At 34.0% G+C, this 11,192-nt stretch overlaps 1 protein-coding gene across 3 annotated transcripts in view; it reads left to right on the top strand.

Moving 5' to 3' along the window:
- The window catches only part of LOC106869369 (zinc finger protein aebp2), a 177,466-nt gene that overhangs the window by 71,749 nt on the left and 94,525 nt on the right, over window positions 1-11,192 (top strand). For 2 of the 3 annotated variants that reach the window (XM_052967146.1, XM_014915092.2), the window contains exon 2: window positions 4,013-4,045. The exons of the other annotated variant lie outside the window; for it this stretch is intronic. In XM_052967146.1, coding sequence (XP_052823106.1) covers window positions 4,013-4,045 — 33 coding nt within the window. The remainder of the gene's footprint in view (window positions 1-4,012; window positions 4,046-11,192) is intronic. 3 annotated transcript variants of the gene reach the window in all.

Raw genomic sequence — 11,192 nt, 5'->3', positions numbered from 1 at the left:
ATAATTTGCCAAATAATATCTTTTGTCATTGGAACTGCTGGATTAGAGCTGACCAGGATAAAGCCACAAACAATATAGGTTTGCTTGTATTTTTCTGTTGGGTACAAATAAATTTCAGTATAAGCCCTGCCCCAAAATTATATTTACTGTTTTGAATGAAAAGAGTTTTTTTTTTTTTGTATTTTTATAAGAAACTTAATAGTTTTTTTCATTATTGGCAATGGGCTATGTTTGAGAAAGGGAGGCAGTTAATTAGATTGATCACCTTCAGTGTTTGATTGGTTTTATTTTACTCACCCTGCAAGGGTGAAAGGCAAAGCTGACCATGACAGAAGTGAACTCAGAAAGGAGATGTAACAAAATACCAGATGATATTTTATTTAGCTCTCTGCCAATTCTATTGAGACTTGCTGTATTTGATATTTCCGCCATAACTTTAACATTTTATATTATGATTAGGAATATAATCTACAAAGTTAAAACTTTTATGACTCTCACGAAAATTAATGTAAGCACCGATTATAGTTTTCAAAAATAGTTATAGATGTAAGATGATATGGTTTAGCAGCAAGTACTTGGCATGAGATCATAAATAACTTCATCAAATTACACTAGTGATCATAAAATATTTTGGGCCCTCCCTCTTTCCCTGTCTCCTTTACTCCTTATTTCCATTTTTAGAATGTACTCTCACCTCAAATTCAAGTTTCTTTGATCACCACAGAAAGTTATGTGTAATGCTTGTGTCTGTGAGCATATTTCAGATAAATCAAAAAATAATAAAGCTTAGATTATAATGCTTCACTATAAACACATGATGAAAATTCAGCAAACCAGAATGAATCAATACCACCTTATCTGAGACTGCTTCTGGCATTATGATATAAAACTTGTTGATTTCAAAAATTTCGTGTAGAAATGTTTTATGTTTCAAATAGCAATTTAATAATGATGAAACTAATTATTTACTAACCCTTCCAAATTGTTGATTATTTAAACAATTATTGAAACATATATGCCATTAACATTATTAGAAATCTGGCAACAAAAGAAATAAAATTCTTGACAAAATCTGAAGTTTTTGCAACAGCTGAAATAGTTTTTCTATATTTCAAAGGTAGTAGATCTAACCTCTTGTTCAGTTTAACCCTTCTGCATTCAGATTACTCAATCAAATGTATTGCTTATTTGATCACATTGTTTTGAATTGATCTTGTAATTTCGAGATACTAATGGTGTGATCGTTTACATTTAGATTGACATTATAGGGTATGTGTGAGAAGATAGAACTGGCTGATATGAGCATTAAACACGAAGAATAACTGGCTTTGGCCAGTTTAAATGCTTACAGGGTTAAATCTCTCCTTGGTCCTAGAGTGCTTTTGGCAGAGTCTATTCCGTTGTATTTGGACCATGTCCCCAGTCTGAGGATAACATGAGTCATACTTACTTTCTTCCCTGCCCTAGTGTCAGTAGTCCCTACAGAAAGGTCTAGAGCAGTTGCTTCCCCTTTTGATTAAACCATTAAAAAAAATTCCTTGAAAAAATTGTACATTGAAGAAGAAAGAATTTTAAAATAATGAATCTATATATCACACTACCTTTTCATGTGTTTAATTCAAGGAATAACACTTGAAGAATGTACAGAAGCTAATCCATATCATTATCATCATTGTTCTAATGTCTACTTTTACATGCTTGTGTGAGTTGGATGAAAGTTATTGAGGCAGATTGTCCATGGCTGGATGCCCATACCTGTTTCTAAGCAAGACAATATTTCCTCATAGCCAGACATGATTTTGCAGAATATTGGAAATGAATGGCATTCTTTCTCAACCATCATGCAATGTCAAGATAAGTAGAGACAAACATATACACATGCAAGCACACACACGCATGCACACACAAACAATAGGTTTCTTTCAATTTTCATATACCAAATTTATTCACAAGGCTGTTGTAGAAGAAACATTATAGTGGTGCTATGTAGTGGGACTCCACCTACAATATTTAAAAACACATGCCACAAAGATTGGGGTGTGCATATCAGGTGATTAACCTTTTGAGCCCGTAACACTGATTTACCAGTGAATGGCTTATTTTTCTCTATACCGTAGTACCACTCTATCAGTGAAGTGCATCAGGAAGCCAGGTATATGGTCAAATAAGGTTCATGAGTTCAGGGCTCAAAGGGTTAAGGGCCACAAGTGGCAAGCCAGTGTGCCAAAATAAGCCTGTCCAATCCTGTAAAAAAATGGCTTAAAATGATAAATGGATGATATAAATATCATCTGAAATATTATTTATGCATGCATGCTAAATGAAATACTGTCAAAAAGTTTTTTTTGATATGGAATAAGTGTAATCTTGTGAATTTTAGTTGATGTCTTGACTTAGCAAGACCATTTTCAACCACATATATAAAACCTCAATTTCAACTGAAGTACAAGCATTGCTGACATAATCACAGACTTGTGTTCAAAATTTTCATATATTAATAAAGAAAAAATGCTGAGCAATTTATAATTCCTTGTAGCTTAGCAATTTGTTCCACCCAGAAGAAGTTTCAGCTCTGTCCAACCAGTGAGCGATGAAGAATACTCTCTCTTGCTCTCTCTCTCTCTACTCTCCTCCTCTCACTCTCTCTCTCTTGCTCTCCTCTCTCTCACACATGGTAGTTTATTTACTAACTTAAAACTTGGAAAATATTGCTTGTTTTTTTTTTTTCTTTCTGTTTGTATTTTAGTTCACTTCAAGCTTTTCTTTTCTTCTACTGGAAAGCTGATTAACAATTAATTATTCACTGTGTCTACAAAAAAAAAAAAAAAAAAAAAAGACTATTCCATTACTTACTGGTCAGTAATTCATAGTTGAAAGACATTGAAGAAGAAAAAAAAAATTGTTTCTGGAAATATGTATTTCCTCTATCTTCATTACCAGTGATGTTGTTTTGTATTGAGGCAGACCTTTTTTAGCCGCTACTGTTCTTCCTGCATGTATTAAGAACACAACAAACAGAAAACTGTTAAATATTTGATAAATTTAAAAAAATTTCACTAGTAATTTGTTTGGTTCTGAAGTAAAGAAGTGCAGGGAGTAAATGATAACACTTGTGGGTTTGTAGTGTTGCCTTGGTTAGTGAAGTCATTGCCATTTATGTTCAGTTTAAACAGCTGCTAGTTGGGAAGTTGGGTTTTGTGTGACCATATAGTCCAAAGAGCTGAAAAAGTACTGTCTTCACAGCAAAACTATTGCAATATCAGAATAGATAAGTACATTTGAGTGGAAATGACAGTTTCTTTTTTTTTTTTTTTTCTATTAATCTCAAAAGCCAAAAAAGCAAAGGCTATTATAGTATCCACAAAAGAAATGATGTGAAGACAAAAATTGTGGGTTTCCGTTGTAAAAGCCCACATAACAGCTAGATGTGCCCTTGGTTTTTTTTTGCTTTTTTTTTTTTTTTTTTTTTTTTTTTTTTCTTGTTTTGGCTTTGTTACTTTTCCTTATGCTTTTGCATATGTTGCCTTCAGCCTCTCAGATAATGCAGGGCCTTTGGCAATAAGCAACATTTTCTTAGCTGAATTATTTTCTAACCCTGTAGAGAAAACAGTCTTTGAGATTAGTCATGATTGGTATTGATGTATTGTTGCCTCCAAAGCTCTTCAGAAAATGTGAAATATAGCATTTGTAATGGTGATGTGCTGTGAATGTACTTTTAACATATCCAAGTCCTTTGAACTGTTAGAAGTTCCATATACCATTGGAGATACAGTTCTGGTACCACTTTTTGTCTTTCCAACTGAAATCAATAAAATAGATATCATTAATTAATTTACTCAGGGCAATTTACTCACCTGTACCTACAAGTGGTTCGGTCACTTATTTCTCTACAAAAGTCTGACCATTTAAAAGCAAATATCCCATTTAGTTGACGTTATATTGAATATCATGCATCACAAATACTTGAGAATTTTCAAAAAGATGTATATATTCAATTTTATTTTCATTTTAGGAAGAAAAAAGTCAATGACCTTGAAAACCAGAGGTAATTAAATTTCTCTATTCTTTTTTTATTAACATTTAAATTGGCCATATCAGGCCCAAATATTCTACTTATTTTACTTTTAAACTGGCCAGATCCAGCTTTGCACACCTACCCTAAAATTTCATTCAAAAAATAAACAATCACAACATGAAAATCTTGAAGCTATGAGATAATACATGATAAATTCAAAACAATGTGAGTGCATAAGCATTACATTTGACAAAGTATTCTGAAAGCTAAATGGTTAATTCTAAATGTTTAGGTTGTTTTTTTTTAAATCAATTTGATTTATGATCATCATGAGGTATCTTATTCATGTATATGTGCACACAGTATCTGACCTAATCCAAACCAGGAGCCTTTATTTCAATACTACTGTATCAGAAATAGTACAAAAAAGCTCTTGCTTGTTACAATTAATGAAATGTCACTTTTTTTTCTAATATATGCTCCCCTCTTTCATTTTCATCTTTGTTTTTACAAGTTCTTACGTGCAGGCATTTTTGACCTTATATGCAAGAACTTGTATGTAAATTGAGTGTAAATTGCTGTTTTCATAGATATTTTGGTCATTTTTGGCATAGTATTAGTCTTCATTCATAGAGTGGATTTTTGACACCCAGAAGTCTATTCATGACCATTCCTTTGGGTTTCGTTTCTTTTCCCTTCAGCTATAGTGTATGTAGGAGAGTTTATAAAAGCATTAACAAGCTGGGTAAAATGCTTAGTGGTATTTTGTTTGTCCTTACATTCTGTGATTAAATTTCACCAAAGTTAGCTTTGCTTTTCATCCTTTCGGGGTTAATAAAATATGTACCAGATCAGCACTGGGGTTGATGTAATTGACTTACCCTATCCCCAAAATTGCTGGCCTTGTGCCGAAATTTGAAGCCAATATTTAATATATACTTTCTCTTCAGTGAATAAACTAGTCTGGTTATCTGTATCAAAACTGTAGAGATGATGGACAAAAATTTCTGTGGAACAATATAAACTATAGCAACAGAGGAAGAAACTTAATTACTGCTAGGGATTAAGTCTCAAGTTTACATCATTTCTTTCACCATCTTGCCTATAATTAATTGTTTCTCAGCTCACGTGTAACACATTTGTCTAAGGTACCCCTAATTTTGCATAATTGTTATATTAGAACAGCAAGGACAGGAGAATACCTCATTAAAAAATGCAGTATTTAGTTGTTTTGCTCCTAGGTGGGCCCTGATGGAGCAAACCTATAACCAAGAGCATTCAATCCATGATTACCCCCTCACACACACCCCTTTTTTTTTTAAGGAGTAGTGTGTCTTGGATTACATTATCAGATATTTCCTTCCTTTTTTCAAGACGGTGGCTATGATCGGGTTGCTATTTCTAGCATGTCTAATGGCAGTATCAAAGCTCTCATTAGTTTCGTTACTGGTTAGTTGGAGGGAGGTGGGGCTGTGCTCATGACCTCAAGTCGATGGGGTTGGTGCAGTTGATGGTCAGTAACCAGCAGTGAAAATTCCAAATGAGTAGAGTATTGAGGAGAAAAGGATTGAGCAGACTGATTTGTGTTGGGAGGAAAATGAAACTGCAAGAGAGAAGCAATAAAATAATTGCATTGTGTGGTCTTGTGAAGAAGACATACACTGCTTGATAGCTCAAAGCCATTGTAGAAGAATAATAGAGGGAATAACGTAAGTTAATAGACAAAGACTCACCAATACAGTAGATCTACTAACTTAATTGGCCTTTTTTTATATATATATAGTTTGGAATTTGTGTGTGTGTTGGTGTGTTGCAGCATCAGTGCCTCAAATACAAGAACAGTACCCAAATGTGGGTTGCACTAGAGTCTTATTTTCTAAATTATTTGAAACAAAGGCAGTGCATTTTAACAGAATTATGGTAACAAAAGGGTTATAGAGGGTTGCCAATAAATCAGAGCTAAAACATTTGCTTGCTGATAAGGAAAGGAACTCTTATAGATTACAGATTTGACAATGTTATATATGTAATATTGGAGAGAGAGATCATGGCTTAATAGGAAATCATAATGAAGGGCATTGGAAAGGGAAAGAGATGGCCAAGATAAAGGTGTTATGGATGTGAACTACTAATCTATTACCTGTCATTAATATTTCAAAGGTGACAGAGATAGTTATAAACAAACATTATAAGTTCAAATGCTATTGGTCAGCTTTTGTTTTCATTTTCTTCGGAAGTCTATAAATTACTAGTAACATTGAATACTGAAATTGATTTTATCAACTGTACTCTTCTTCAAAAATGTGGGAAAGAAATGTTCATTGCTCTTTGTGGTAGTGGTAGCAGCAGTAGTAGTAATATTCAACATTCACAAAGCCTAAAACATTGGAAGTTGTCTTTCCCACTTACAACTGAGCATTTATTCAGCTAGGTCCGTCTAAGTTGACAGTGGTGAAAAGAAACAGGACAAGAATTTTAAACTTTGTGACAAAGTAGTTGAAAAAAATTTTGCAGAATGATGTTTTAGAGTCAGCTGTTGATCATGTTTGGACTGTTTTTGAATTTTGATAGCGTATTACCTGTGTTAAAATTATATATTTATTTATTACTTGTTTTGCTTTTTTCTTCTTTGTCTTGGTGCTCTGAATGATCCAAGTGTCTTGACAAACCATTTGAGATTGCAATCAGATGCACCCTTAAAAAAAACAAAAAGAACTTCAGCATATTATGTCTGGCATGTTATTTCCACATTCATTGCTTCTGTGTAAACTACAATACATTCATCATCATCACACAGTTAAAAATATCAGTTCACTTGTGAGGGACATTTGTCATTTGTGTCAGACGTGAATATGGCTTAAAGCTGTTCTCCACTGCTTTAACATTATTGTAAACATCTGCTCTTAACTAATATTTAACAGCTCCTATATATACATACATGTGGTGTTGTAAATTGTTTTTTTTTTTTCATTTACTTCACTTACACTGCTAATCCCATTGGGGAAAAGGCATGGATATCACACTTAAAATTTTTTTTTCTGTCTTGTGTCAATCCATGGTGTTATGCTTTTAGGCAAAAAAAAAAAAAAAAAGTTTTTAAAAAAATTTATTACCTTCCTAAGTAGAATTGTCAATGGTAATGCAAGAATTTTTCAGAAAAAAGTAGTTGCTTTTTACAAAATGACATAGATATTAAAAGAAGAAGCAAAAATTGCTAATGCATCAACATAGCATGAACATTAAAAAAAATTATTATATATCAAAGTATAATGTTTTTGAAATATACTGTAGTCTCAATGGAGTAGAACTCTGGGAATATAAACCACCAAGGGAATTTCTATGTACATGGTAACTCAAACTGTTAAAAATAGCAGCAAAATCTCTCTCAAATAACACTGACATAAGGACACATTGGATTATCCAGTATGGAATAGCAGATCAGATGCACAAGACTGGATTACTTTGTTCATTGGTCAGGACCTGGATCTAAATAACAACCCAGAGAATATATACCCAAGGTCTCTGTAGTACAGCCTAGCATGGGTATTGAATTGTCTGCACAATTTTGTTCACAACTCTCATTAGAATTCACTAACCTGTTGCTGTGCTACCGTGAGACAGCATATAACTACATAGATAATGTGTTGTAATTCACATAGGGTGGGCTAAATTGTGTATTGGTGTTACTTTGACAACTAATTATTAACATTATAGCTTGGTAACCTTAAAAATTCAGTCTCAATTCAATACTCATACTATGCAGCTGATGATTTGGAATATATTCAACATCATTTTCAGAGCAATCTACAGATGTGTACATACTGTGCATGCATACATATATTAAGCTGGCATGCTATGCAGTTTAGAAGCTTACTTTGTAACCACATTTGGAGGTTTGGTCCTTCTGCACAGCACCTTGAGGAGGGTGTCTTCTGTTATATAATACCTTTTCTGACCAATGTCTTGTGAGTGAATTTGGTATACAGAAATTGTGCAGAAACTCACTCTGTGTGTGGTGGGGTGTATTGATCAATTGATTCCTTATCGCTTGACAACTGGTGTTGATTTGTGTAGCAGTATGGTAAAAAGTGACCAATACAGTAAGTACTAGCAATGATTTGATCAACTTAATCATTCAGACTGTAGCATGACTGTAGTCCAATGACTGAAACAAGTGAAGGAATAACTGTACATCGGTATTATGATTCAACAAAAAAAAAAAAAAAAAAATTCTCTTTCTATCTACAATCTGTGTGGTAATTGATATAGAAAGAAATACTAAATAAAAGTTGTTTATCCCTGGATCAGCCTTCATTCAGCAGACCTTTGAATATTCCCCACCCCTTTTTTTTTTCTTTCAGATATTGTGTGAAGGATTACAATACTCTATATCTTTATCTTGTTTCAATCATTATGCTGGGGTACCACTTTGGAGAATTTTTAGTTGAATGAATTGACCTCAGTTCTTATATTATTGTTAAGCTTGGTACTTATTCTATCATTCTCTTTTGCCAAACCATTGTGAGGATGTAGACACACCATACTGGTCAAGTGGCGGTAGGGGACAAACACACACAGATAGATAGATAGATATACAACAGGCTTCTTCAGTTTCTGTCTATTTTTTTTTTTTAAAGAATATATGGTTAACTTGAGAAAGATTTGGCTATTATTTCTTGCGGGTTGACTTATTATATAAAGGCTCCCTACTGGCAACCCAAATAAAGGTCATGTTCTCTAGTGTAGTCAGATCACAGATTAAAACTGTAATACAAGTGCATCATATAATCTTAGACAAAATATACTGTTCTTACATGCTTCAAACCCTGTTACAAATTAAGATATAATAATAATAATAATTTCAAATTTAGGTGCTAGCCAGTAATTCTGGGAAGTTTGGCTAGTTGATTTACATCACCCTCACTCAATACTGGACTGGTACTTTATTGTACCAACCTTGGAGAAATGAAAGACTAAGTTCATCTTGGCAAGATTTGAACTCTGAATTTGAAGACTTGGTTGCAAGACATTTTTTCTGATGCTCTAATCATTCTGCCAAATAATTGAACAAAATCAAGTTGCATAGGCTACATAATTAGGTTCCTTACAAGAATGTTATTTTCTGAAATGGCTAGTTTTAGCATTGATAAAGATCAATTATCAACAAGTCTTTTGATAAGTGTTCATAAATAACTATAACTGCAAATAGCACCAGTTTTTTTATTTATTTTTTTGTACTCCATAAAGTCGTCTAATATTAAGAACAGTCTTCAAAAGCTATAAAGAATTTGCAGGCAGGATAAAATAAATAGCAGCTGGGCAAGTAAAAGTATTCTGTTGTTTAACCCTGAGTCCAGTCCTGATCAAACAGACCTATAACCAAATGCATTCCAACCATGGCCATCTTACCCCTCCCCTCAACCACCACTGTCAGATCTGTGTTCAGAACTGCATTATCCAATATATCCTTCCTTTTGGAACTGTACAATGTGATTTCTAAGAGAATTATAAGCATGGAGCCATTCCTGTGTTAACTCGTTGCTAAGTGCACCTACCCTCAATCTCAACATTCCAGTCCCCATGATCATCTTGTCTACATTATCCAGTTTGTGTTTTCTTTTTCATGGCTACGATGTGATTTGTTAAAGATTTAGCTGCTATTTCTAGCAAGTCAAGCAAACATCTAGATGTTCCTTCATTTGTACAAAAATATAGGTTACAGTATGAAGTTATTGGTATTGATATGTTCATTCTCTCTTAATTCAGTAGAATGTGTTTTTCTGCCTTTCGTGTATGTTATTATAGGTGGAAGGTGTTTTTTTGCTTTTGTTTTTCTTTTTCTTTCTGTACTTATTAATTTTTAATCAGAAGTCCAATGCAGTGCGGTGTTTTAGATATTTACGTCTTTATTTTGTTTTGCTCTAATTTTCTGCTTGGATTCTAGATTCTAAAATTACAAGGTACTAAATTACTTTGAGGCATAAAAACTGTATACGTATTAAATTTGACCTCTTCTTTTAATGGAATCTAAGCTCTTGATTCTTGAGTATATAATTTTCAAAATACTGACCCTATCACCAATCATCAAATGTAAAAATGTCAAGAAACAATTAATTCTTAAACTTAACTATTTTGTAAATGCTGCAGTGAAGTGATAGCATTCAGAATAAATTTTTGCTTTTTTGTAAGATTGGTACATCCTGTAGTGATTGGTATTAGGAAGGGCATCCAGATGTAGAAACAGCTGGATGCTGAGAACAGACATTAGAGCTCAAAAAAGTCCTCCGACTTATCAGATTCTGTCAAACCTTACTGAGTAAGTAACATGGATGCTAAATGATGCTGATGATAAACATGTACATTCTTTTCTCAGGTTTTTGTGGTTGACCATAGACATGCTGAGCCACCACCTTCAAGACTTTTTAGTTAGTGATACTAATTTTATTGTTGAGGCGCAATGGCCCAGTAAGGTCATAGGATCGTGGTTTCGATTCCCAGACTGGGCGTTGTGAGTGTTTATTGAGCGAAAACACCTAAAGCTCCACGAGTCTCCGGCAGGGGATGGTGGCGAACCCTGCTGTACTCTTTCACCACAACTTTCTCTCACTCTTTCTTCCTGTTTCTGTTGTACCTGTATTTCAAAGGGCCAGCCTTGTCACACTCTGTGTCATGCTGAATATCCCCGAGAACTACGTTAAGGGTACACGTGTCTGTGGAGTGCTCAGCCACTTGCATGTTAATTTCACGAGCAGGCTGTTCCGTTGATCGGATCAACTGGAACCCTCGACGTTGTAAACGATGGAGTGCCAACAACTAATTTTATTACTTTGTCTGGTACTTATTCTATTGCATTCATAAAGGTGGTGGTGGGGAGAGCCTGTTGCAAACACAAAACTAGATAGAAGGAAATACCACAAGTTGGTTTTTGTACCAATTATTCCATCCCTCATTCATACACATTCTCTGCATGTCATAAGAAGCAACTAGAAGAGTTTGTAAACAGGAATGGTCCTCTGCAATAAAGTACTACCTCAGAAAACTTGTCTGACCCATGCTGACATGAAAAAGCAAATCTAAAATAATGGCATATGCACACACGCACACACACACACACTTTTATTTCATGATACAGAACATGATAATCATCATTTATCATTTAATGTCTATTCTCGTGCTG

The sequence above is a fragment of the Octopus bimaculoides genome, chromosome 4 (genome assembly GCF_001194135.2).
Source record: "Octopus bimaculoides isolate UCB-OBI-ISO-001 chromosome 4, ASM119413v2, whole genome shotgun sequence".
Classification (NCBI taxonomy): Eukaryota; Metazoa; Mollusca; class Cephalopoda; order Octopoda; family Octopodidae; genus Octopus; species Octopus bimaculoides.
The sequence above is the reverse complement of the archived record's forward strand: the minus strand, read 5'-3'. Positions and strand labels throughout refer to the sequence as shown.